The 27,591-nt window shown below is 39.0% G+C and overlaps 1 protein-coding gene across 2 annotated transcripts in view; it reads left to right on the forward strand.

Moving 5' to 3' along the window:
• LOC306813077 (uncharacterized protein) overlaps nt 1-27,591 on the forward strand; it is a 211,985-nt gene that overhangs the window by 167,673 nt on the left and 16,721 nt on the right. Inside the window, exon 8 of one of the 2 annotated variants that reach the window (XM_079328117.1) lies at nt 24,175-24,303. The exons of the other annotated variant lie outside the window; for it this stretch is intronic. Within the exon in view, the coding sequence (XP_079184243.1) occupies nt 24,175-24,270 (96 nt within the window). The 3' untranslated portion in view covers nt 24,271-24,303. Of the gene's footprint in view, nt 1-24,174; nt 24,304-27,591 lie in introns of those variants that run through there. 2 annotated transcript variants of the gene reach the window in all.

Consider the following 27,591-nt stretch of genomic DNA (forward strand, 5'->3'; position numbering starts at 1 on the left):
TTATAAAACCAGGGTGGTTTGTTAAAGCTTTTGAAATTTAGTGAACTTACCATCCACAAATATTAAACATGTACAGTTTACCTTTAAGAGGAAAGGCTCTGCAGTGGGCATTTAGCTAGATTTGTACACCTACACACTGCAGATGGTTTAGTTTTATAAGAGATGAAACTGCATTTGGTGGAACTGATTAAATATAAAAACACCACCATCTGCCATTTATTCTAATATAAAATGGTTTGGGCAGATGCTGACATCTTTTGAGATGATTGATTCATCTCTGACAAGTGAAGATTCTCAGAGGGTTCCAGCTGCCCACTGCTCACACAATACGCGCTTGCGAGAGCGGCGCCAATCACCGCGCTGTTGATTTGGATGTCGCAGGTGAACGAAGGGCACTTTAATAACCAGCAGCCTGGAATTCCTAACTACAGCAGTGGTGGGTTTTTTTCCTTCCTTTTTACTCCCCCCCACACTTCTGGTGCACATTAAACTGGAGGATATTTTATGCACACAGTATACTGTATTGGAGCACAGCGATAACTGGAAGAGTGTCAATTTCTGGCACAAATAGCTCTCTTTCTTTTTTTTTAGTGTGGAAAACCATCAGATACACTCCACATATGCTATTCATTTTAAAATTATTTTTGCTCAGTGTCCATCAGGATTACATTTAAACTTCCTGGAATATTATTTATTGAGTATGACACCAAATGCTTTGTAATAACTTAAATAACAGATGTCTATCTTGTTTTATTTGATAACATTGTCACACTCTCTACTGGGATAGTTCCTTAGGGTAGTTTGCTGTAGCATCATCTTTTCATAGGTTTTGCTCAAACTTTTAGAACATGCATAATGAGTTATGGAAGAATTCTTTAAAAATTCCCAGGACCAGGCTGTGACATTCATATCCACACTGAATAGCTGCTTGCACCAGCAGTAAGTCCTACTGCAGACAGACTGTTTCTTGTGAAATAAGGTCCTGACCCAAAGCTAGATTTGTGATAACTGCAGAGGCTTTTGGTCCATCTCCAAGTGGGAGAAAGTGCAGAGTAATTAGACTGTCGTGCAATAAAGAAGCAGATCCAGTCAGTCCTAACACTGCAAGTATATAAAGGCAGGAGTTCTTCAGAATAGCTTAAAATAGCATGCTCTTTTTGTGCATGTTAAAGTAATCTCTGACTATGCCCCCCACTCAGAAGTAGTATGTTGAACAGCTTCTTCACTATAAAATATTAGTTAAAAAGGAAAAGGGTCTGTTTATATGAAATGGCATGAAAATGTGACAGTTTTGTATTGTGCTGCCACATATATATAAATTTGATCACAGGGATACTGAGTGATTTTACATTCATTTGAATACATCTGGAGTAATTCCAGCAAAGTCTGGAATAAGCCTATTGTACAGGGAAGTAGTTGGTGTTGCAATGTGGGTAAAAAAAAAACTCTGTGGGGCATTTTTAAACTATTGAGAGAAGCTAAAAGCTATATAAAATGTATATATTCTTACTATTGGTACAGAATCTATTCTGCTCACCTGTTACTGAAGGTAAGGCTATAGAGACTGTCATTTCATTGTTTAAAAGGTAAGGGGTAGAATTAAGTCAGGCAGATTCTTATCTGGCATAAGTTGAGGTTTGAAGTCAATGAATCTTAATAAGATAAACTTATTTTTTATTGGTAATACACCTAGGGCAGAGGATTGAGAAATTATTGTTTTACAGTTCCTTTTATATTAACACTCTTTTATTTATGATGTTTCCTTCATTCAGATATTCCCATTTACCTCATCCCCCCTTTTCTCCAGGAACTTTTTCTATAGGAAAAACCAATACAATATTATGCCTCAGAACAATCTTATTGGCCCTTCCTGGATACTGGTTTGTAGGAAGCACTGATGAATTCTGCCTGCTGTGAGAGGAGGACTCTCCCATCAAAGAGGGTGACTCTGCTATTTCATCTAATGATCTGGGAAGCTGTATGCTTGGAATTGCCTCTGCAGTTGGGTTTACTGTTGGGAAAGATGTTTATGTTAAACTCAAAAAGCAACACCTTAATTTGAATGTTCCAAAAGTTTGTTTTTAAACAATGAAAGAGAATCTGGAAAAGAAGTGCATTTTGGAAGTCAAAATAAAAATCAAAATCCTAATGAATAATGAAAATAGAATTACTTAATATATGGAATGTATATCTGACTTCAGGGAAAAGAATTTTTCCCCAATTTGACTCCTATTTCTTCTGATATAGAAACATTATACAAACCGAAGGTGTCTAATCCAAGACACAGGCACCAGAACCTTTATAATGCAAATGGCCTGACTGTTCTATAGTGTCTTTCTTCCAAAAGGGTCCCAAAGTGCTATACAAATTACATGTGGCCACATGAATTAGTTCCCACACCACTGAATTACAGGCAGCTCTGGGGAGCAGAACATCTTCCTAGCAGTACACAGAGGCATTACTCAATATTTTGCAGTAGCAAGCAGAAAATACAAAGGAGACAAAACAACAAAATAGGAAAAGATGAAGCAGATATTGAAATTAAAATTCAAAGAGGACTGAGGAAAAGGATAAAATCAGCTCCATATTTTTCTTTGATGCTGTCTTCAGAGCTGGGGATGCATATTGTTATTGATAACTGTAGCTGACTTTCACAACATGTGTCAAGATCCTGATTCCCAGGACTTGGTCAAGGGTGTCTGGGCACTGCTTCTTGTTTCTGGCTCAGAGGATTTCTCTCTGCAGCCCTCCCACCTGTATGTCTGAGGTTCCACAAAGAGGCCTCCTAGTACAAGATGCTGGGCTACCTATACCCTGGCCAGATGTGATTATTTCAGAGAATGCTCTCAGTTTTCCTGAAAGAAGGGGTGAGTTTGGCTCCTTGTGCCACCTACTCCACTCCCAACCACGCCAGTGTCAAGCAGCAGGGTTGGCTCATGGAGCTGGAGCCTGGCTCAAACTTCACTGCTGCCATCAGCAGGGGCAACCTCCTGACTGCCACTGCTCCAGCCAGAGTCCCTCCAGAGGAGAAGGGCCAAAAAAAAGGATGGGGAAAGTGTTCCCAACAAAAAGAGTTCAGCAAAAATCAACAGTCCTCCAGAATCCTATAGTTTTCTATTTCTTTAAACAAAATATTTAGGATTTTTTGTAAAAGCTTAGAAAAGGATACCTTTTCTTTTAGTCAGGCTGTTAGCATTGAAAGGTGAAGCACGAAAAATTCGTTGATCTGTCTGATTTTTCATCAGCTGAATTTTTTTTTGACAATGCTAAAATTTGCCATACATCTGAGTTTTGAGACAGGGGTTTTCTGTTAATAGCACTGAAGTATTGTCATTACAACTGCTGTTTCCCACCTAAATTCTGTTAAATATTGTGTTGAAAAGAACTTTGGTGGTTGTGGTTTTTTTGTTGGTTTTCTCTTTTTTTTTTTTTAATGGATAGCTTGCAATTCACTCTTGTAAGATGTTATGTTGGGCTAATCATTTCCAGAGCCTGCCTGAATGCAGTGATGGTGACAGTGCTGTTACTCTGTGCATAATAGTTCCTTCATTTGTGGGAGACAGGCTTGGTAATTAAAAAAGTCTGTAAACAAAAGCTGAGGTGCAGCTTCTCAGCAGAGTGATGTGGAGTGACATTGCAGTAGATGATTAGTCTTCTTGGGAGCAAAATCAATGAAAGCAGCAGTTAGTCAGATGTCTTCTGACATAATTTTTCCTGTGTGCAGGTGGAGTATTTTTTACAGTAATCTTAGGAGCTGTTGTTATTTTCTACTGGTGCTAATGTCAAAATTTGCAAAAATGTCTGAAGGATTTAAGTGTGCTCCTGTGAGTGAAACAGTTGCATGGGATTTAGACAGGTGGGAAAAATAGAAAGGGACCAAAACCACATAATTTTCTCACCAGAAACTCTCATTGAAACTTCCTAGGTTTCTTTTGTTGCAACTGACTCCTTCTTTCCCTCACATGCTGCTTATCTAGGTGAAGAATCATGGCTGGAATTTATAAATGCTTCTCTGTTGTGCAGAGGAACTTTGATAGCATGAAATGAATAACAGGTAATGTAATAAGAAAAAAGTATCTGGCTACAGCTTTGGAAATGTAAATTCTTTTATCAGTCCCCGTGCTAATTGGAATTTCTGTTTGTTGTTTCACATTTAGTGGATTTCATTATAGTTTCCTTGGTAATTAGATATTTTAACTATAAATGAAAAATACCAAACCAAAAAAAAAAACCCCAAAGTGAAACAACAAAACCCAACCCCAAACTATCAATAATAAAACCTTCATTAAAATGCAGTCAAAATTGTATATAGATATGTCTTTAATTAAAAAATTGTTAGAATGTACTGTTAAGGAAAACAAAAGAAACAAATGAGCCACAACAAAATTGAAACAGGGAGAAAGAAGGACCCTATCCAGTCCTTCCCAGTCGCTGCAAAGGCACTTGCCATCTGCACTGTGTTTGGGAGAGTTCACATCCAAGGGAGAGCTTGGGCTGGGTCAGGTCCAGGGGGTATTTGCCTCTCTTGCTCAGTCTCCTGGTGGTGCCTCTTTTGGACTCCCTGCCTTCCATTCTGTACTCAGCTCCAGCAGCAGCCAGCTCCCAGACTGATGGGGGCTACCAAATTCCCCCTGCCTTGTTTGGATATAATAGAGCAGGTGTCAGAAGAGGATTTTTGCATCATTTGTCATATGTCCATGTGGAAAAGTCTTCCCCAAAATGTTCTAGGCAGCTGGACAAATGACTTTGTAGACCTGAGGAGTTTTTACAATGGAAGGTCTTGTGATTTTTTTTTCATGGATTTTTAAAAGTATGCATGATAGTAAAGGTATGATGAAAGGTTTTTTTTTAATTAATTTTTATTTTTTTAAAAATCTGTGTTCCTCTGTATAATTTATGGGAAAAATGAGTATCATGCATTGCACTCCTGTGCCTGTAGCCCAGAGATGTTCACACACCTGCCCCTTACACTTTTATTGATACTGTAGAGTTAAGTGGTATCAAAAAATGTTATTTTGGAAGGCAAATGAGGATTTCTGCATTTACAGCTTCATATTTAGAGCTGGGCTCAGACATGGAGGATGGAAAGCTATTTCACAAAATGCTCATTCTTTCTGAGGCTGATTTCCGTCCTATTAGCCCAAGGAAAAGAAACCCTAGGAGAAGGTATCATAGACAGATTTGGATCCAAACTTTTCACCAAGGCTGACCTCTGCTCTATAGTGAGGCCTGCCAGACAGAGGCTGTAGTGTCTGAAAGAATCTGAGGTCTAGATGCCAGTATACGAAAACAGTTTGTCTTTAGACAGGTGGAAAAAACCATCATTTACTAACCCCTCACTTGCTTCTTTGTCCCATGGGAACTCCCTCATTTATTAAGCTTTCAAACCAAGCTCTTTTAGTTTTTGAGATTAGGTTGCTTTGTACTGAAAACACTAGATAAATTTGAAATATAACAAAATACAAGTAAATCAAAAGGAATGACATTTCCTCCAGCTGAAGGTCAGCAGGAACACTGAGTGCATTGCCATGCTCCCAGAATTACCTTCTTAATTTCTAGTGTCTCTCTGCAACTCAACCTCCTCCCTTTTTTATCACCCTTTCTATTAGTTTAGTAATATGCTGTCATCCTGATTTTTCTTAATTTCGCTTGTGATATTACTTCTCCTTTTCCTCCTCCTATGGGAGCAGATTTCTTCTGCCATATGCCCATTTAAACCTGATTGTAGTGTCTGAACATCTTGTGTGCTTAGCCACAGCATCCCTTGGGGTTCAATTGAGGCAGAGTATGTATGTGACCTTTAAAGCCATGTCAATGTGAGACTCTCTCAGCACATGGGTCTTTAAAGCCTGGATGTCTATGCTTTATACTAACAAATTTGACCAGCATGCCTTTTTATGAGGATATCATCATTTTGGGCAAATTCCAGGTTCCATATTTTAAATCAGCATGTAGAGCATTTTTAAAATCTCAATTTCCCAAAGGTCAAGTTCCAGTAGATTAAAAATGAAAAAAAAAAAAATCAAAGCAGTTGTTATTTTACTTATTTATTCCAGCAAATTTGTAGTAGCAACTACTTGAACATGACTAATTGGCAATTTGTAAAGTGGACTGTTCTCAGTAACAAAGTTTTAAGTAAATCAATGCTGTATCTGTTTCCTTATTATGACAATTCTTACAAAGCGTGACAAGGTTGTTATAGGAAACAGTGAGAAGTCCCTGCATTTCTGAGGATAATAGATTTTGTATTTGTAGCCTTAGTAGTCTTTATTTTCACACTTTTTTTTTGCATACACTAGAAATAGGACTGTGCTGGGTAAACAGTGAGCTGCCCTAATAGTCCTGACATAATAATGCTTTACTGTGCTGAAGTCTCATAAAATCTCTTCAGTTTAATGAAAGCTGTTTCACAAACATCCTTAGTTTGGATCTTGCCATAGCATTGTTGCTGAGCTTTGCTTTCCCAGATAGTCTCTGAAAGTCCAGCACATAAATTGTCCAAATTTCAGTGCATTGCTAATGTTGAAGGTCTTAAATATAAAAACTCATGTGTGTTACCAATACATATAAACCAAAATATTATACCACTTGCCTTATGAGACAACAATATGTGGGGTCTTAAAGGTATTTTATTATGCTGCTGACAGGAGAGACTGAGAGAAAGCAATGATTGATTTTCACTCTGAAATATAAAAAAAATGTTAAATTTCAATTAAAATTGACAGTATGTCCTAGTAACATAAGCATAGCATACATTGTACATGTATTGAAATTAACCCTACATTACATAAGTATGTAACACAGGAAATTTAGTACTGAAATGAAACATTGTAGGCTATGAAAATACATAATTATGACATCCATCCAAAGGATATTAACTTTGCTCAATAGTGCTATATATCATGCAATTGGATTTTGACTGTTAAGCATTTTAATTCACCAATTAAAGCAAGGCATTTCAAAATTAGTCTTCCAGCTTAGCTTAGTTAGTTGCTTTATAAAATATAGATACATGACCATTTTGTTACTTTCTAATCCTTAATTAAATGAGAATTCCTTATCTAAAAGCTCTCAGCTTTGAAATATTTCTAAATATAGAATTGGTCTCAAATCTAAGTTTCTTAGAGTTGAATGTTTTCTGCTGAAAATGTAGTAAAGGAGAAATGAATAGCATTTAAACAGAAGACAAAACCAGCAGCCAGAATTGGCAAATATTGTAAGCTGCTTTTAGTCCTTTCCTTGTTTTAACTCAATAGTGAGGATCTGGGAAGAGTAGTAGCCTTTGTGGTGCAGATTACAAACAAAATTAAATACTAGGGGACTTGTCACTAAAGTTCCTAAATCAGCAATCTTTTCAATGCTAATCATTTTCTGAATCTGATTATAGCATATTTCTGCCTGATGAAGAACTCTATTGATTTTCCTCATTGGAAACAATTTTTGTGGGTGATTCTCAAGAGAAGGAGCTTGAGCAGATATTTTGGGAGGAGTAGGTTTTGTAGACTCATAATGTGTGACAGCCAAGCTTATGTGTGGACTGCTTGCCCTATTGAGCTGCTGTTAAGCTCAGAATTCCTGGAAACACCATCAAGATGGAATAAGAGTACCACCTTCCTCTGCAAACACTTTTATTTATTTTGGTCTCCTATAAAATCTTTGAGCTGCATTTTTTCTTATGCATATTCATTCGTAATGAACAATATTTCTTATTGCCTTGGAAAAGAAAAGGGCATCACAGTTTGTGTTTTCACAGAGAACAGCTAACAGGAAAGACAAACGCCTCTTTGAGAGAATATCCAGACCCCAACTCACCAGAGTACAATTGCAGGTGATGTGTAGGTGTGTGCAGGGGTGAGGGGTGGGTGTCTCATGTCATTTGTGCAGCAGGGTTGCCATGGAGGGGACCCCCAGAATCAGTGGCTCTTTTCCTTTTCAGGGTGTTGGCAGAACCTCAGGGGATTCTGGGGAAATGAAAACTGCTTGTGAGTGGGCAGGGATCTCACCCCTGCATTCAAGTGATAACACAAATGAGTGACTGCATCTGCATCAGTGGGGAGTATGCTTATGTTAGTAATACTGGCTCACAGCTACACTTTGATTTTACTTGCTGTCTATATGATGAACTACAGTCAAGATTTTTTTTCTTCAGTGATATTATCATGTTTTCATTTGATAGTAAATCAAAAGTATGCTGCGTTTTAATTAACATTAAATTCTCCCACACATAACTTTCTGGTGTAAAGAAAGGTTATATAGAAGGTTAAGGGCCAGAGAGAAAGATGGTATCCTGTAGCTTGAATTAATAAAAAAAAAAGTAAAGGAAATAGATTTTTAGAGAAGAGAACAGTGTGAGTCTGGCCTGAACTGGATCAGGCCCCATATCCTTCTGAGGAAGAAATAAAGGGCTTGAACCTTCACCCACTAAGGGCAATTACAAACCTGCAGTTTACTATAATAGCTGTGTATGATAGGGGCATAATGAATTTAAGGTCTGAGATAATCAAGAAGGACTGTGTAACTGCTAATGCTTCTGAAAGATGCTCTAGTAAAATGCTAGGTAGGGAGAGCCTTACACTACCCTGTTAGCAGAAGAAATAAGTTTAAGCCCCTTGCTTGTTGCACTTGGCTATTATTGATCCTATGAGCCTGGTTTTAATTTGACAGTGATTTTGAATGAAAAAGTTTTGAAAATAAAACTTATGGATTTATGTCTGTGAATGCTGTAACTGTGAGAGAGTGGGGAGTATGAGGGGAGAGTTTTGCAAAGATACCAGTTTGATTTTCATATATTGCATAAGAAGGTTCGAAGGCCCTTTTAGACAAAGATTCCCAGGTTGGTGTCCTGTTTTTGACAGGATGGCAGGAGATGCTGGTGGATGGTACAGGAGCAGGACACTCCCACAGTGTGCACTCCCAGCCTCCAATAATGTACAGCTGGGGCATTTCCCATCAATAATGCACTCTTCAAGAAAAAGCTATTGTTAACCATTTAAATGTATTTCTAAAACTCACTTCATTCAGAGCATTGCTTATTCAAAGGCATTCATCAGGCATTTGCAAAATGTAAGATTCACTGAAACTGAGTGAGCTAAGTTGTTTTATAACTTTAGCTTCAACTGGATAGAAATATTTGTTCTGATCCAAAGCACCACTGCAGTCATTACATATGTTTCTGCTGCCTTAGGTAAGATTTGGCTCACAACCCCTGTTCCCCCTGTTATTATCAATTTAAAGTAACTGTGACAATGGCATTTTTTTTTCCTTTTTCTGAACTAGAAAACTTCTTTGCTATAGCAACTGATGTTGTTTTAGCCTCATCTCTTTGGTTGATTGTCCCTGGTTATACTTTACCCAAAATTTAGATTTTAGATTTTAGAAGAGATGATTTTTAAAAAAAAAATCTTTTGTTTTTTAATTTTTGATTTTTCCTCTGTTTTGAATCCTTTAAAATATTGGTAGTACTGGATCACAGAATTTTGTTGGTATATTATATGAGAGCAAAAATATATACATAGCTTTTCTGCTATGGAGAACAAATTAAATATAATATAAATACATATGATAGTTACCTACCAGCAATAGGAGAGTCCTTTGAAAAGAAAACCTACAAGTTATTTTAGCAGAAGCTGTATTTTCTGCTAAGCAAAATTTGTTCAGAATGACACTGAAAACTGTTAAATTTGAGTGAGAGGGTTACATAAATTCTTATTCATTATTTTATATTATTTTTGAAAAAAGGATCTTATAAATTATTTTGCAGTCCTTGTTCTTACAGCCTCTTACATTTTACAGCTTTTGTCAATTGGTATAATTTATGAACATGAAAATACATGTGGGATCTCTAGTGAACAGCTGATATATAAGAAAAATTTAAAAAAGTGTTTCAGCTTATTCCAGATAAAGACATTGATGTCCTAAGTTAACACTGAGCTAATGTGCTTTAAATTTCAAAGCTGAAACACATATGAGGTTGTATGTGAAAATGCTGCTGTGGATGTGAGTAGTATAAATGGGTTTTAATCTATCATGTTTCATACATACAAATTGTGTAAACACATGGGTAACAGGTATACACTAATCCTGCTCTCCTAATAACAACTAGATTTTATTTTGAAAATGAAATTAAGCATATGAAGCCATGCATTATGTGTTATATATATAGCATATATATATGTAAATTTGCATGCTCATCAGTTTTTGAATGGTCATTTCTCATTAAATTTTCTGGAAATATTTGGTTGATTCATACACTTATTTTAGCATATGCATTTGTATGAATCAGGATTTTATCTGCAGACTGAGAGTCTCCAGTTCTTAAGGGAAATACTGACAGCTGAGTGTCTAAACCTGTTTCTGGTTAAATGTTATCCTTGGTTGTGTTCTGTCTGCACAGACTTTGCAGCCAATATTTTTTCTACAGTTTTCCTAGTTTGTGCATCATGTTTTCCTTATCCTTCCCTAGACACAGCAAAAATGGGCTCCATTTTATAAACACAGTAGTCAGCAATTCCTAGAAAAGTGAATATTTGTTTTAAAAAGGAAAATCTTGCAAATGGATTATTAAAAATTCAGAAGTTTCTAATTTTCTATTAATAACTGGAAAATTGAGGTTTTTCCATTGTCTGTGGTGTTATAACTGAGCACAGCTAGAATGTTATTTCTTTGGCGTATTGCTTTGGACCTTTGGGGTATGATATAAGGCACAGAGCATTCAGAGCACTGCAGCAGCTTTCTGCTTACTGAATAACCAGGGGAAATAGCTGTAGAATGGAGTCAAGGGGAATGATGGTCAGCAATAATTCTGACTACAGTTTTTCATTGGCACATGTCAGATTGCTGTAACCCCAGGATGCCTTAACTGTGAGTTTCTGGTCACCTACCCCAGCCTGGACCCCAGACAAACAACAGCTCAGTGCTTAGAGGTGGGCAAGAAATGTAGTTTTATTTGTCACGGGCCTCTCACTTCCCTGAATGGAAATTTTTCTTTAGAAATCAGAGGGAAAAGTAGAGACTTTATATAATGAAGAACTCCATAGTAGGAAGATGATGATTGGGATTCCCCTTCCAGTTAATATGTTATTGCTTACACAAAATGAAGTTATTCCAACAAGGGAGATGGATAGTGTTTATCCCAGAATACTCCCCTCTATTAGCAATTCAGACATTCAAAGGATGGTAGAAGATTAAGATTTAATATCCAGCCTGTATCTGACTTCTAGATGCTTCAAATATAGCTTTTCTCATGGTGTGCTGCCTTTTTCTTTTGTTTTGTATGAAAAATATTCAAAGTGTGTCAGTGGTGCTCAGAAATACAGAGCCTGTGTTGCTTTGTGCCTGGTTTTTGGTGTCAGCCCTGCGAGGCACAGGTGTCTGTACAACACAGCTGCTCTTGTAGATGCCCAGATGGCCAGACCCTGTTTCCCTGATTTCCCCAGGCACTGCATTAAGAAGAGAACTGCCAATAATACAATTTAACAAAGAAATACCTGCCCTACCACCCTTGTGTCTTGTATTATCTCCTGCACTACTGGGTAGTTTGCTCTGTGGTACCCTTGGAGGCATGTGGACCCCTGGCCACTGCAGGGGTGGCCAGCACCACTCTTGCTGGAGGGTCACTTTGTAGTAGATGTGCCTGACAGAGATCTTGGTTGTCTCTGTCTCTTGAGGCTGTTGCATGTCTGAGATCTGAAATAGGGCAGATTTGTACCTACTCATCATCCTCTTCAGTGGAGATAAGGTGTCTGCTTCTCACAGCAGGGTTTTCTAGCCTCAGGTCAGGCAGCTGACCTCCCCATACACTGTTTGGAAGATGCTGATGCCCCTAACCTCTCTTTACAGACATAAAGGTGGCCTCTTTCCACTTCTTAGCATCCTCTGTCAGCCTGAGATGTTGCCTTTGGTAAATCAGAGTATGTAACTGAGCTTTCCAGGTGTTTGTTTTATCTTGGGAAAACTGGCCTATTCTAGTTTTTAGGAGCCAGCTATGAGGAAAGGTGGTGACAGGTGGTGATAGAACCCTGTAAACACAGCCAAAACACAGGTGGTGGGACCTTCTGCTTCTGTCTCCCTCCATGCACTGCTCAACCCCCACAGAGTCTGCAGGCATTAGTTTTGGCTCTGCATCCACATGGGTGAGCAGTGGGGCACTCTTCACCTCTCTGTCATGTTGGGTGTGTGTTTTGAGGACCACACTGTTCCATGTAAAGCTGTTTTTTGTGTCAGGCTCCAGTAGTGCAGGCCTGTGTAGTACCTGCACTGTGGGGGCAAAGCTGGGCTGTGCTTGGCTTGTTTTTGTGAGAGAAGGGTGTTCTTAAGTACCATCTTCGTATAAAGAGAGTTTAGGTATTTTCTTTATTCTGTATATTTGTCATCTTAGTTTTAAATGACAGCACTAAGGAGTGAGAACATCTAAATGACAGAGCAGCCAAATCAAACTCTCATGCTAGAGCTATCATCAGTTTGTCTCCATCTACAGAATGGGGACAATTTGGAATTCTTAATGCTAATATCACAGGAGCACCAGTTCCTGCCCTCAATAAAAGAACTCTTGAAAATACCCTTGAAAGGATTTCTCTGCACTGCTTTTAACAAATCTGGTTAGTGGAGGCAGAGTTTACCCCTGTGTGTTTTCCCAAATTGCAGGGCACCGAGTTGTGATCTGTTGGCAGGGTCTGTCTGTGAACTCTGTGCCTGTCCAGCAGCCCCTGAGAGCAGTGAACATGAACATCAGTGAAGCAATCCTGGTTTACTGCTGCTGGGGGTCTGCCCAGCATCTGTAGCTTTTTACCCTCTGGGTAGTGTGGGCAAAGTAATTCCACAAGGAAAGAATCACAACTGGATCCCAGCTTTTGTGTTCAGGGGTTGGGGGGATGTTTGCATTTCATTAGTGTTAAGTTTGCTATTTCCAAGGATTGGGAAGAAACATCCCTTCCCTCTTTTCTAGAATATAGAGTGATGTTTACTTTCTCATTTTGAAATCTTCGCATCTTGTGTAACAGCTGTGCTAGGGCAGGACTCGCTCTCTGCTGAACTGCTGCTTTTTTCTTTTGGCCTTTGTTAAAATTTCTGATAAATAACAGACTGTCTACAGCTGTTCAAATGATGTTGCTTTTCCTAAGTGTCACTTCGGTGTTCATTCCCACCAATGTAGGCTTTGCTTTAGAAGGTAAATAAGGGAGAAATAGGGCTTGCTGTTGAGCAAAATTGAACATGTGGGCAGTGGGAAAAGAATCTGAAATGTGAATTGCCCGAGCCTACAGAAGCCATCCACCTCCAGCTGTGATGGAGACACTGTAACATCTTGGCAACATTGCTGTGTGCAATTTTCTTTAAATAACTAGTGGGTTTTTTGTTTGCTGCGGCTGGTGCAATTTCTTCACATTTTCTCATTTGAAGGTAATCTGCTTCTAAGAAGTGATTAGTGTGATTTGTGCATGGAAGGCTTCGCTGGGCTTTGAATTTTTGCAGTGGCATTAGCTATGCCAATGCTACTGGGCTCACCGCTGTAATAAATAAGCATAAGATAATATATGTGACTTAATAGTGTACTAATCTATTGTTGTAAAGATAACTTGTATAATTTATATGAATCCATGTTTTAATTTATCTGGAAACTTGCTCTAAGAACTTTATAAAATCACAGTTCTTGACTAAAAGGATCTTATGAACAAGGATTTTATTTTCACATGTGGTATTTACACAGCAGTTGTTCTGTTCATTTTTTGTTCTTAACCCTTATTTATGCATCTCTGTAAGAAGCTGAAGGGCAAAATTTGATCTGCATTTGAAAAACATATCGCCAGTTTCAAAGAAACAATATGAGTGCAAAATTTTATCTATGTTTGAGATTAGAAATTGAATTTCTATAGGAATATTTAGGTGAGGTAAATATTCAGATGAGTTTGATTTATTTCTGGTTGCAAACTTCTTATACAGACAAAAATATATAATTTATAATTCCAAAGAGAGAGGAAAGGGAATGAACTGAAGTAACTCAACTCTGTCCTTTCCACAGCTGAGGACACAAAGTAATAATTGTTGCTTAGCTAAATTATCACACAAAAGAACAGCAAGTCATTCATTTCCACATGAAAAAGCATAAAAATAGGGTTTCTGTAAGACTGATTAGAAGGTTTAATATGAGAATGTCAATGTGAAGGTTTCCTTTTAAAGGTGTCAGGTCTGTTTGACTGGAATTGGTCTTGCTTTTGCTCAAGCATAACTGGAGTAAACCTGTGGCAATTGAATAAATGGAGAGCCATGCCATTGTTTAAACAATTTTTTTTTTACAAATATGACAGTCCAGAACCTCAGCTCTTCTAGTTTTTGCAAACCTTTCTCAAGGTTGTTATCATTGTATCAGTTTACATCATATATATGCCAAATGTGTAGGTTCCAGTATAGTACCAGCATTTATTGAGACAGTAGATCCAATGGTCCTGTAATTTGCTCAGTGACTCTTTAAATGCAGGATGCTGGCTTACAGCAGTGTTGCAAGACAGATAGATATAATTCAGTTGTTAGACATCAAATTCTGGTGCTTTTGGAAAGAAGCTAGGTTTGTCAGTTACAGGGAGATCTCCAAAAGGAATCTGAGAATTTTTTAAGCATGTGCTTCAGGTTTGCTCAACATTTTGAAGCAAGTGTAAATCACTTCTAAGTAAGCTGTGACGAATGAAATGTTCCTAATTACAAGCTGCTAGCCAATCTTTACACTATTTTTGCCTTAGTACTACTTAAATTTCTACAGCATATTTTATAGACAAGAAAGTGTGACTGAATACCTGCAACATCAGTAGACTCATGTAGGAATAAGTGAGAAGGAGCAGAACTAACTCCTGTGGTTGAATATGTTAAATATTTTTTGGATTAGAGGTGATAAATTGGGAATCTCAGCCCAAATCTGTGTGATCAGACACTTCAGGCACTTTTCACCAGCTTGGCAGAGAGACCAGGGACTTAATAGAGGTAGAGTGTGAACTACACTCCTGTTTCCTGAGATGGCTCAATTTCTTGAGGTTTATGGGCAAAATTGTGACTAATGAGAAATGCGTGTCCCGCTGGAGCACAGCTGCCAGTGCTCGCTGGGTGAGTGAAGACCTGCAGGCCATTTTTCAGCTGCAAGTGTTCTAATGGTGGCAAACACTGGATTTTTAATTAGCTCTTCAAACAGCACCAAAAACGCACATGCAAATTGCTGATCTTGGTTCATCTTGGGACCCATTTTCCTGTGACAGCTGGGGCCATCTCAGAGGAAAGCAAAAATAACAATGTGATAAAAGCATTTCTCTAGACCTTTGTAGTTGGTGAGAGAGGATGTTCAGTTTACCCCAGATAGTGGCCATAATGCACGAACAGCAGGGCTCGTGTGTGCTGTTTTCTGATGTGTGGTTCAGGAGGCTGACCACCAGCTGCTGCTCATGGGTGGGACAGCCACTGAGCGTTGGGCAGATACACATCTAGGTCTCTGCTCCAGGAGCAGAGATGTGTGGCTGCAGCCACATGTGAACCTGTCTCTGATGCTGCCCTTGCTCTGCTCTAACAGTTGTATGAGGCCCTACATCCGCTGCAAACAGGATTTTTGGTTCAATATTTAAATGTCTTTGAAATGGGGCTATCATGCGAAAGAGGAACTAGGGCTCTTCACTGTGTTCATGAAAAAGGGTACTTGAAGAATTGGAAGATTTTCTATGTTTTTAGGGTCACTTATTTGCTTTATTATAGATATATCATATTTGTATCATAGTGTCACTTTATTAGCTGACACATCAACCTTGTTCGGTCTCAATAACTTGTAGTCTGTTTTGAAAGCAGAAGTGAAGCCAGGAATACCAGCACTGGTAGGAATTAGACAGGGCTTTGCTGTGTCAAAGCTGGTGTTGTTTGGCATTTCACCTTGGCTGGTGAGAATTTTAAATGTGGAGATATTAGTCAGCATCATGGTTATGGTATGCTGCATTTTCATTGCCATGTTTTTTCATGAAAGGTGGCTTTTCTGTACCTACAACTGGAAAACATTCATTCCTCATGAGCACCATGTGGCTACAAATACTGTATCTGGAGACTGTGTTTTTAACAAATAATTACCTTTTCATAATAGGTACAATAGATAGAGAAGATCTGCTTGGGCAGGCAGTCCTCTGCTTTTACACAGAGGTATTCTACCTTTTGCAACTGAATCATAATATTTGCTTGTATTTTCAAGTGAAATGCCTAATGCAGGATTTCTATATCCAGAATTAGAATTCAAGGGTTCCTATTACCGTTCCTTTTTTTACTTGAATTATTTTTTAAAGCATTCCCTAAAAATCCTGTAAAAAAAAAAAAGAAAAAAAAAAAGAAAAAACCCTCAACCATCCCCCCAACCTTTTACTGCACTGATATTTGTGGAAGAAAAGCTGCAAAAACACTTTATGAGGAGCATATGAAAGGGAAATGGTTTTGTTTTTTAACCATAATATTTTACTTTCCTGAAATTTGTCTTCTCTCTTGGAGGTTCTGTAGAAGGAAAGAGAATCTATAACCCCTACACTAGCATTATTTGGAATATCTTCTACATTTTCTATAATTACAAATGTCTTTGATACATTGAGGAAAGAATTTATTGGAACAACATGTTCAGTTAAATTATGAATATTTTGGCTTGTGCCGTATCCCAATTCTGTTTTATTTGCCTATTTTTTCATGCACATAACATTCCTATTAACTTCCTATGTCATTATATTCTCTGCTTCCCACAGTAGAATAGGCTTTCCTTACCTCTTTTCATTACAGCAGTGAGCAAAACATGCTAAAAATGTACGTGTGTGTGTGTGTGTGTGTGCCTGTGTGGTGTCCGGTGTTTACACTTGCAGTGGACATTTCACTCCCAGCCTTTTCCATCCTCGATGCTTTATGTGGTCAGCTGTGGCTCTGCAAACCTGGCCAGCACCCTGTGGGAAGGCATGAATAGCCCTTGTTGTGCAGCACACCTGTGTTCTGTGCACAGCTGTTTGGTTCACAACAGGGTTGCTGTTAGCAGTTATGAAACGTTTTCACACCACCCACCCACTATCCACTGGCTTATAACATTTGCTGGCACTTCTGTCCGGCTGGAACTTTTAATTTTTTTTTCTTTTTTTAATTTAAGGGACACCAGAATACTTTATGCATAGGAAAAACAAGCCAAATTGGCATGGCACCTTATTAAAAATATTCCCACTCTCCTGCCTCAAAGATTGCTCTTTTGCTGTCTGTGTTAAATCTCCAACTATAAGAAAAAAAGTGCTGCTATTTATTTTGCTATTTTTATATAGTTTGCTATTTTAATTTTTTTGTCCTAGTATCAGACAGTTTTCTACTGGCCAGAATTTAAAGAAGCTGGTGCATTACTTTGTTTTTTTCTACATATTATTGGAGATGCAGAGTCACCCATCTTGTTCTATATTTTCTCTGTATGTTACAATAGGAAGCTGAGACACTGAGTAATAAAAGTCTGCCAATGTAAAGTTTTTAAACCTCCAGAACCGATTGGATGGACAACTTTAACTCTTCTGAGAGGAAGAAGACTAAAAGCTCACTTTCCTGCTACTCAAGTCTTCAAAATGGAAAAGAACTAAAAGAAAAAAACTAAATACAAAATGAGGTGGCTAAGTGAAGCAGGTGCTCCATATGGAGGGGAAGAAAGACAAATTAATGCACAAACCACTTCTATAGGAGAATGCTATTTAAATACATAGGCTGGGAAGACAGCTGAACTCTTCTGTGCAGTTTTATCAGCTGTGTTTTGTATCCCTCCATGACACAGTATGTGGCTCTTTTCTGAAAGCAGGACAATGTGTTTTGACAGCCCTTGGCAGTGAGAGCAACAGTGAGAAAAGCAAACCAAAGTGATTCAAATTAACATGAGCTGGCTGTTGCAAAGCTGGTCCATCCAAGGCATTTCCCATGAATAGAGAACCTCAGATATTTTAAGATGCAACATAGCCAAATGGGTTAGAAGCATTGTGCTAGCACTGTCCACCATGCTGCCACCTATAGAGAACTCCCCTTTCCTTTGGTAAAGAGTTCTGTAGGGGCATTTAGCTCTAGTCCTGTTTGACAAGGTAAGCAGGTTTTATATTGAGCTCTATGTAGGGTCTGCAGGGAGTACAGCATCAAGCAGACAGGCAGATCTCAAAATTGCTTTGGGTAACTTGACCATTTTTGTAGGGGATGGAGTGCATTTGTTAAACACAGGTGGTTTTTTTGCCATAACTGCTGCTGATTCTTATTTTTTAAACACTAATGCTGATCAGAAGGAAAAATATTGATAATTTCCTATGCCTTATTTGTTTTCTAAACACTTTCTAATTCAAAGTTCTTAGAATAAAGGATTTTCTGCTCAAGCTAGAGCAATTTCCATGAGGCTCAGTCCTGCTGACTTTATTCAAATATGACTGGTTTGAGGAATTCAAAGAGGTCTAGAATAGAAAACCGTTTAAAGTGCATCAAAGCTGAAAAATCTGTTTTTTGTCATTCCTGTCTTCTTTTGGCCTTGCAGGACAATCCTCTTCTTTCACATTCCTTTGCTGATGGTAAGAACATGTTATTTTTTGAAATGTAAAATCCTATGACCCATCTCTCTGTTTTGTGTACCACAAAGTTACTTTCCCACACGTTCTGACTTCCTAAGAATACTCCTTTATTTAAGATCCTTTCATTTTGCTTCTCTGTTGAAGAGGCACTTGCTTTCTCCCACCTTGTCACCAAATAAGCTTTAATTTAGGTAATTCAAAGTATCTGTTGTTTTCTTCTTATTCCCACACTTGCCCACATTCTGCTTCTCATACCCAGTGCCTTCCCACTCTCATTTCCAGCTGGAAGACCTCCTCTTCCCATTGTAGTAAAACTCCCTTGTGAGTTATGAGGAGGAAATTAACCCTTCCACCAGTACTTCAGACCCTCATGATCCGTAATAGATTTTATCTGCACTGTGCCCTGTGAAGAAGAAATTGTTGCAGATGCAAGAAATTAAGTGATTTGCCCAAGGTCATCAAGAAAGTTAATGGGTAAATTAAGAGCAAATCTCATGGATCCTAATTTGGGCTGTGGATGCTGTAATAGCAATGGTGAAGAGGGTGGAAAGTCCGGGCAGATGATTTGCACTTCTTACTTATGGCCAAATATGACACAAATAGAGGCAACCCCCATTCCTGATGAGGAGAGGAGGGAGAGTGGGACATAATTCAAGCTATTCAGATTCTGCTATTTAGCATTTGCCGATCACTAATGTGATATTTGCAAAGTATAATATTTTCTAACAGCTGTAAGAACAAGAGAGCCTAAAATTTCTCCCTATACATAATATCCATGAAATTGCATTGAATATTGTAATGATGTGTTATGCTGCCATTAGCTCCCCGTGAATACCTAATTTGGAAGGTTAATGAAATTGACAAATGTGTGTACTGTATGTGCATTGTCAGTACTAGTTAATGGCAACTCTCACATTTTTATTTGGAAAATTATATAAAACTGAAAGTGACAATTACTGTAACTTCATCTTTTTTGGAATCGAGCAGAGTGTGCAGTTTATTTAAATAGGGTTGTATGTGTTTTAAATTTGTATACCATCATATGAAGTCCTTTGCTCATCATGTGATTATATACTTAATTTTTGTATGAATGAGTGCTTGTATTGTGGTCTTTTACAGCATATTGGGCCAATTTTTTGGCTTTTTTTGTGTGTATTCCACACTAAAATACCATAAGTCCTTGTCTTCCTGTTGGCTCAACAGTGCTTGATTACAAAACTCGTGCCAGTTAATTCAAAGAGACATCACACATTCAAAATGAATTTCCCTAGGCAAGGAAAGTAAGCTAGAGCACAATGAAAGAATATGCTCTTGTATTTTCTGAACATGGTCACTTGCAGCTGCTGCTGCTTCTGTATATGAATTAGATGAGATCCTTGAAGTCTGGCCCTTAATTATTTCCGTGGCTTTAGGGAGGGCTTCTTTAGGTCAAGGTCACATTTTTAGGTGTTTAGAGTTCAATTTGACTTCTTCTTTTGGTTTAAAGCGGTTCAATTAGACAGTTTCACACACTGAATGATCCCTTATGGTCCTGGAGATCTCGGTTCCATCTCCTGGGAAGTGAGAAGAGTCATTATGGCAATTCTCTGTGATGCACCACAGAATGGATAATGTTGCCACATCTGAGCCTTGCAGGCTAGAAAAGAGTGTATGGATGGAGGGATAGCTGCACAACACACTTCCCTGTTATTTAATTTTTGTGCATCTCTTCAACTCCTTGTGGAGTTTCTTCTGAGGAAGCAGGTGTCGCAGAGGAGGGTGGCTGCCCTGGGGAGACCATATGTGTCACTTCTAAGAACAAAGCAGTCTTTCAAAACCGGTGCTATATTGAGCCTGTGAGTCATGAATCTTTAGATCAATAACCAAAATGTTTTTAAATGTGGGGGCAGCCCCAAACAGAGTGACTCAGCACACAGTTCCACACTGAGTGTGCCTTGGTGCAGGGTCTGGTTTCAGATAACCCGTCTCTGGAGCGGGGCCAGGTGATGTGTGGGGGCTGAGGTGCTGATGCAGGCACAGCTGAGCAGGGCTTGCTTTTTGATACTCAGTACACCTGCTCTGGGTCAGCTTCAGGCAGGAGCTGTGCTCTGGGGCTGTCCAAGGGCACCTGCAAGTCACAGCCCATCTGACTTTCTAGAATTTTTTATGAGTGACTTGGAGCTGCTAAGACATTCTTAGGCTTAGATTCTGCTGTGGCTTTCCCCCCCTTTTTCATGTTGTATTAATAAATACATGTCAGAATCTGCTAGAAGAATACATCTATTCAGATCCTCTGTTGCAGATGCTGGGGTTTCCTGTAGCCTAAAACTCTGAAGATCTATTATGTTCTTGTCCTTCTCACACTGGACAACAAGGACTCTTTCTGCTTTTGCTCCAGGCCTGGTGGCCATGTCACATCAGGCTCATGGTAATGTTCAGGGAGAAGCTGGAGTGCATTAATCATCCCACAGACCTCTACTCCAAAAGCACAGATCATACTTTAATGTTAGCATGAGCTGTGATTATATATCTATATGCTGATTTGAAATAAGAAATTTGGAGCCTGGAAAAGCTTCGCACTGAGATTTGTCTTGATAAGTGGTAGTGTATTGCTCCTCTGTGGATTAATGATTTAGTGATAGCTGAGTAAAGGATAAGAGATATTTGCACCTGGCCTATTGAAGGGAGATTTGCATTTGAAAATGTTAGGCCAGTAAATAATCCAGGGAGATGGCATTGAAGCCAGCACCTGAATGAAGGAGGGGAGATGAATTTGAATGAGCCTTCATGCTAAACTTCAAGAAAGAGTACAGAGTTATAAGATAAACTTCTTTCTTGGCTGTAAGTTCCCTTCTGCAAATATATATTTGTGATGCAGGGTGTACACCAGCTCTGAGACACTGTCCCTGTGGGTCAGATGTGGTTTAGATCTTGTTTGGCAGTTAGATACAAAGTGAGACAAGAAGGAAAGAGATGATGGTGGGCCTCTTGGACTTGATTTTAGAGAAAGTTTTATTTGCTTTTTGCTAGTCGTATGTTAAAAATCTCTACAACTCTGTTGCTTATTTTGGATTTTATAAATAAGTATTTTTCCTTGCTTTTGTCTTGGCTTGCACTGAGGATGGTTTCTAATGTTGGCTAGCATAAAAAACCTATTCTGAAAACTGGTATACAGGCAGAGTGTAGTAACAACTAAGTCCTCATGATCTCCCATATCAGCAGATATTGCCACTTGTGCACACTGTGGGACAGAAAGGCAGCTGTAAAAGTAGGAAAACTATACTAATGTAAAATGTTCAGTTGATCAGCACAAGGCAGGGGGTTCTTGTGCACACACAGGAATACAAAACGTACCTTGAACCTCATTTTTTTTGCTCCTTTCCAGGGCTTTGGGGGAGCACAGAGAAAGAAGTTGACATGTTCTAGCTTTCCTTGAAGAGCTCTGCCTTTTGTATATAGAAAGATGGTTGGTAGCTCCTCCTGCAAGCCTGAGCATATTTGATAGGTATATGCTTTCTTCTGTTCTTTTCTCACCAATATGCTTCTGTACTACATGTGTGCAAGAGGGAAACAGATAAAATTTCTGCTGATGGATCAGATTGCCTTCAAGGTGAGGTACTAAAATTATGTACTCTTAACTCATGAAACTGAAGAAACTTGGAGAAAGAAAGTAATAATGAGGAAATGTTTCAAGTTAAAAGACTTTTCCCCTTCAAGAAATGTAGTAGGGTAACCATTATTTTTCAGCTTTTTTCCATTTCAAGCAGAAGTGGAAGAAGATTAATGTGAGTAACACTGAGAGATGATGCTGCAAGGACACTGTAGAGAATGGGCCCAGAAGGGGCAGGGGACTCCCTAGGCTGGGAATGAAAGAGTTTTACCTTCCAGGGCTTATTCCATCACCCCCAGCAGTGATTCCTTCTAGGAAGCTTATTCCCACCCTAAGGGTAGCAGGTGTGGAGCCCTGACTCCTCAAACAACATTGACTTTGTCAACAGCTAAGATGCCACCAAGAGAAAGGAAACCTCTCTAGAATGAATGATCACTTTCATTAAACAGAAAAAAATTCTGCTGGAAATTTGGCTACAAGCAGAGAGTGTCCACACAGAGTAGTAGAAAAAATGAAAGGGAGTAAAATAGCAGAAAATTCTCTTAATATTTGTGGAACATAGCAGAGGTCCCATCTATCAAACAACTGTGGATAATTATTGATTCATTATGGTGTATTTCAACATTCAATGAAAAAACTCTCACTGACCTCAAAAGATACCAAACTGAACTCAGTGAAGGATAAAATAATCCCCATGTCATTTAGCCAGTAATATTTGGAGAATTACGGTTTAATTTGCTTTCTAACAAAAGCCACCAGGTATATTGCACAGAGTCATTTATTTTCTAATAAAACCCACCAGTAATAACACACAGAGACCCATGTTAATACTTCTCTTTCCTCAGCTTGAAACACACCATTAGTGAATGTGTGAATGTGTGATACTTGAGGTGTAAGAAATGATACTACACTACAAGAGGCAAAAATTAGAGTTCACAACCATGGGAAGGACAGTTATTTGGTTCCTTCTTGAATGCATTTATTTCAGCATATTTTCCTAAAATGACTGTATTATTAAAAAAAAAAAAAAAAAAAAAAAAGAAAAAAAGACAGGATGACATTTTTCTGACTGTGGTTAGTACAAGCCATAACTCTGCCTATGTTGCTGTGTCCCAAGCTAGAAGGAAACAATGTTTTGGCACTCAGGAGCAAAGAGTCTTGATTTAAAAACTCATGGTTTGACCTCTGGCTTGTTGATCTTTGGTTTTAAATGTAAGGGGGAAATGTAAGGGGGTTTTAAATGTAAGGGTGAAGTTACCATTATAATTTTATTGAATCAAGCAGATACAGACAAAAGACCAGTGTTTTTGATGTTAATTTGTGTTGTGGTACCTTCTAACTAGGAGATAAAAATGGAAATATTGCTTCTATCTGAGGTTGGGGCCAGACATCCAACTAAATCCAGCCTACCCAGATTTTTCTGCTAATCTTATGCTTTTGCATCTGATGGCCTACAACTCAGGATATTTAGCTTTGTTCAGAACACTGACAGTATGGAAGTTTTTGTGGCTTTCAAGGTTCTTCTGATCTTTTATCTATTCTTTGATTAAATGTATGTTACTCATAATATCAAGCTTTCAAAATTTCATTCTATTTCTTCCATGAGTAGGTTTGTCATAGTCAAACTGGAATTTCTGCCAGGTGGAAGTACTCTATCCATTGTCTACTCCCAAATGGTTTAGACTATGTGGAATTAACTTTCCATTACCACAATCCAGGGTTAGTAGTGTCTTTCACAATCCCCTTGTCTTCCTTGTTACCCTGGTAGAAAATCATGTTTCTGGATCATACACAAGGAATTCAGGTGTCACAGAGGTCAGAATAGAGATAGAGGAGGCTGACAGCAGTTCCTGATGAGGTTCAAGTCCTTGCCATAGTGTCATATGTCACATCCTGCCTGAGCTGCTGCCCAGTGTATGAAAGCTGGAAATAAATAACTGTGCTTTTCCCAGTCTCTATCCTTTGTGGGCTCTGTGGGTTTAGCTCACTATGCTAGCCTTTGCTGAACTTCTAATTTGTTATTGTATTCAGGACAATGATGGCTGTCTGAACAAGTTAGCCCTGTGGGGACAGGTTTCAAGTGTCAGCTGTGTGGGATACAGGCAGGGTGTGGAATACAGGGCCTGAGGGATGCTCAGCACCCAGCATTACAGGATTCTGCTTTTTTCTTGACTTTGGTGAGTCTGCCTGGGTGAATGAGGCTTACCTGTGGGAGTTGTAAAGTATGTTGCTAAGTTTATTTTTGGTGTTTCTTTTAAAAATCTGTGCCTGTTGCCAAACATAAGACATTTGTTTTCAGACTCTAACTTCTCAGGTAAAGCTGTCATGTTTATTCTGACTCACTACATCAACACATAAACACGAGATTTTTGTTTACTCTTATTGCTCTTTGTGTATCTTTATATAGCCTGGAAATATTTTTTCCCAGCTTTTTTCATTTCCAATGTATGAAAGAATGAGGGAAAAAGGTGCCACTACATAACCTAATCTCAGAAGTTGTGTTTGAGCTGAGTGTTGGCTGTGACACAATAAGATACAGTCAAACCTGAGTCAGGTTTGGTTTTACATCTTCTGGTATAACTAACAACCTTAGCTTTGACCATCATTTGACATTAAAAATAATTTTCCATTTTTCAACATGAAAGCCATGAGTCATCCCTAAAATGAGTGTTTTTTGTAGTGCATTTGAGGAATGGTTTGGGGCATTCACAGGTTCTATAATCTATCATCCACTTTGCAGTGCTTTAATGTACTAACATTTTCACAGGCTGCAGACAGTGGCTCTGTCTCAGATTCACCACAAGTTCATTCTGCTTCACCACAGTTTGACCTCTCTGATGAGCCACACATTAATGTGTTTGCAGACTGTGTATGTATATTTGGCTATAGACGTGTCAAGGCACGCACAGCACAGAAATTGTTTATATTTTTAAATGTGTTTGGTTTTCACTCTGATCTGGCTGGTCATTTATTCCTGGTGAATGATTTTTGTGGTGTCAGTCATTTGTGGAGTGCTGTTAAATATTGGCCCACTGTTTTCAAAAAAACAGAGAAGATTATTTATGGAGGGTGTTGCAGAATCAGGTCAGGAAAGACCTTGCCAGGTCACCTAGTCCTGCTGTGTTGCCTTAAGGTAGGTAATCTGAACCAGTTAGTGCTCCCAGTGTCTGCTCCAGCTCACTCCTGGTATCTTGGCTTGCTCCCTGATGTCCCATTGTGGATGTTCTGCATGCTGTGACTCATATCTTATTGGAATGGACCTCTGTTTATTTCACAAAGGTGAGTCACAGGCTTGTGGAAGCCAGAGGAACCCTCCTGTTCCATCTCCTTGACTAGGGACATAGGGAGAGGCAGAGCAGGCAGCTGCAGGTCAGGACTGAGCTAGGACAGCTGAAGCTCTCTGCCATGGCACCTGCATTCACATCCTTGGCCCAGGATTGTAACTGATGAGTTTGGGCACCTGCTTCTCATCTGCACCAGGTCCTTCACACTGACCTCAGCAGAGGCTGCTCTCAAGTGAGGAGCAAGCTGGTCCTGCCATCCATTAAATTAGTACCTGCAAGTAGCCCCTATGACTGGAAAAATGCTCAGATGTTTGAGGCAGACTCTAATATGCCACAGGAATGCATGTTCTCATCTCAGGCACCAGCCACTGAGTCTTTGCCATGCACTGCAAGGTTGGCATCTTCAGAGGATGGGATCTCTCACCAGATCAGTGCTGGTGAGGGATGTGGTTGCTTCCAAATGCTCTTGCAGTTGTCTCCATCCTTAGTAATCTCTCCATCCTGAGACATGCTGGGCTGTTGTTGGCAGCACTTTTTCTCAGTGAATGATGAGCAGGAGGAAAACCTGGATGTCCATCCTGCCAGCCTGTCACAGAGTGCCTGTTAGTGCATTCAGTTGCTGTGCTCTGTGGTGCTCAGCCCCAGCAGGGTCTGTCCCCTCATGCTGGGGTGTGGGGTATGGGCTAAGGTCAGGCTTAAAGATATATCCCTTAGATACTACCTTCTTATCCAGTCTGGTTTTTAATTTTCCTTGCAGTAGTTTCAAAGGGGTTTGTCCAAATGGTCAAAGAGCACTCCCAGGAGCTCCTTCAGTGGTTTCAGATGGTTTATTTTTGAAGAACACTTTCTCACTTGCTTTGACATGAGACATGCAAAGGTAATGTGTTCCTCTCCCTTTCTGTCTTGCTTTTTGTTCCCCAGCATGTAGGAACTTGCTATTGGTTTCACTGTGCAGATGAAAAACTGTATCTTAACCAACCTCTATAAATGTCACAGGGATGGGATTTTTTTGAGTGTTTACAGAGAACATATTATGTTTTAGTGTCTCTGTCATAAATACCTTTTTGTTAATCTTTCACCCTCACTAAATCTATTACAAGCTTTTATCAACCTTTCTAAGCAGTAATAAAATGTTATCAGCAGTTGGCAAAGATTAGAAGTGACATACCTTAATGTTTTCTAATGATTGTCATTATTTAGAAGGTTGGTTGTAGTTTTACAGAAAAATAATTAGATCTATCACATACATTTCAAGAGAGGGGATTGTAACTCCTTGGATAGTTTACTCTCAAGAAGTCTAACTTGTAAATAATTACTTAAAAAGAAATAAACCAACAAGTTAGAGCTGAGTGAAATTCAAGATCTATTTAGTCAAATGCAGGCAGAAGAGAACATGCTTTATGCTTGAAAGGTAAGATACTCCCCAGGTGAATACATACAGTTCAAATCTTTCACCTACAGGTCAACAAGACCTGTAGTCTAAATTTCTAAGCCTACAGCACCTTCTTTATCATCTTCTACATTGTTAAAAATCATAAAAATAGGCTTTGTGAAACTCTTACTTTGTATTATGCAAATGATTTTTCCTTTCAAGAAGCAGTCACTACTGTTTCACTTACATGACAATTTTCTGCAACTGGAGAAGTGAAAGGTTTGAAATAAATGAAGGTGAGAATTTCTCAGTCTCCTTAAAGTTTAAACATTTTTGGTGGGTTTCTTTAAATCTGTTTTATCTTGTTTTGTTTGGTTAGGTTTGGTTTATAAGGGAATATCTTCTAAGCACTATGTTCTGGATGAATTTCCGGATGTATTGAGTGGTGTGACTATATTTGAGTTCCTACTGTCCTGATCCAGGTTGTTGCTGAGTCTGGAGAAGATGCAGCCCAAGGCTTAGCAGAAGCTCAGTTTGGTATGTGCTCCACACATGGTGTTCTGTCAGCTGTCCCACATCTCCTGTCTCATCTGCCTATCCAGATAGTGCAGCAGCTTCCTGCCTCCAGGTTCTGCTGTTCCCTGAAGCCACAAAAGTTTTTTCTGCATCCCTGGTACAGCCCTTGGGGTCCACAGCCAGGATCTATTCTTGGGCAGCAGTCCAATGGCATCTTCTCTTTTTGTTTTCTCTCCTGTTGTATCACCCCCAGATGTGTGCCAGTAGAGAAAGGCC

The sequence above is a fragment of the Erithacus rubecula genome (assembly GCF_903797595.1).
Source record: "Erithacus rubecula genome assembly, chromosome: 2".
NCBI classification, from domain to species: domain Eukaryota; kingdom Metazoa; phylum Chordata; class Aves; order Passeriformes; family Muscicapidae; genus Erithacus; species Erithacus rubecula.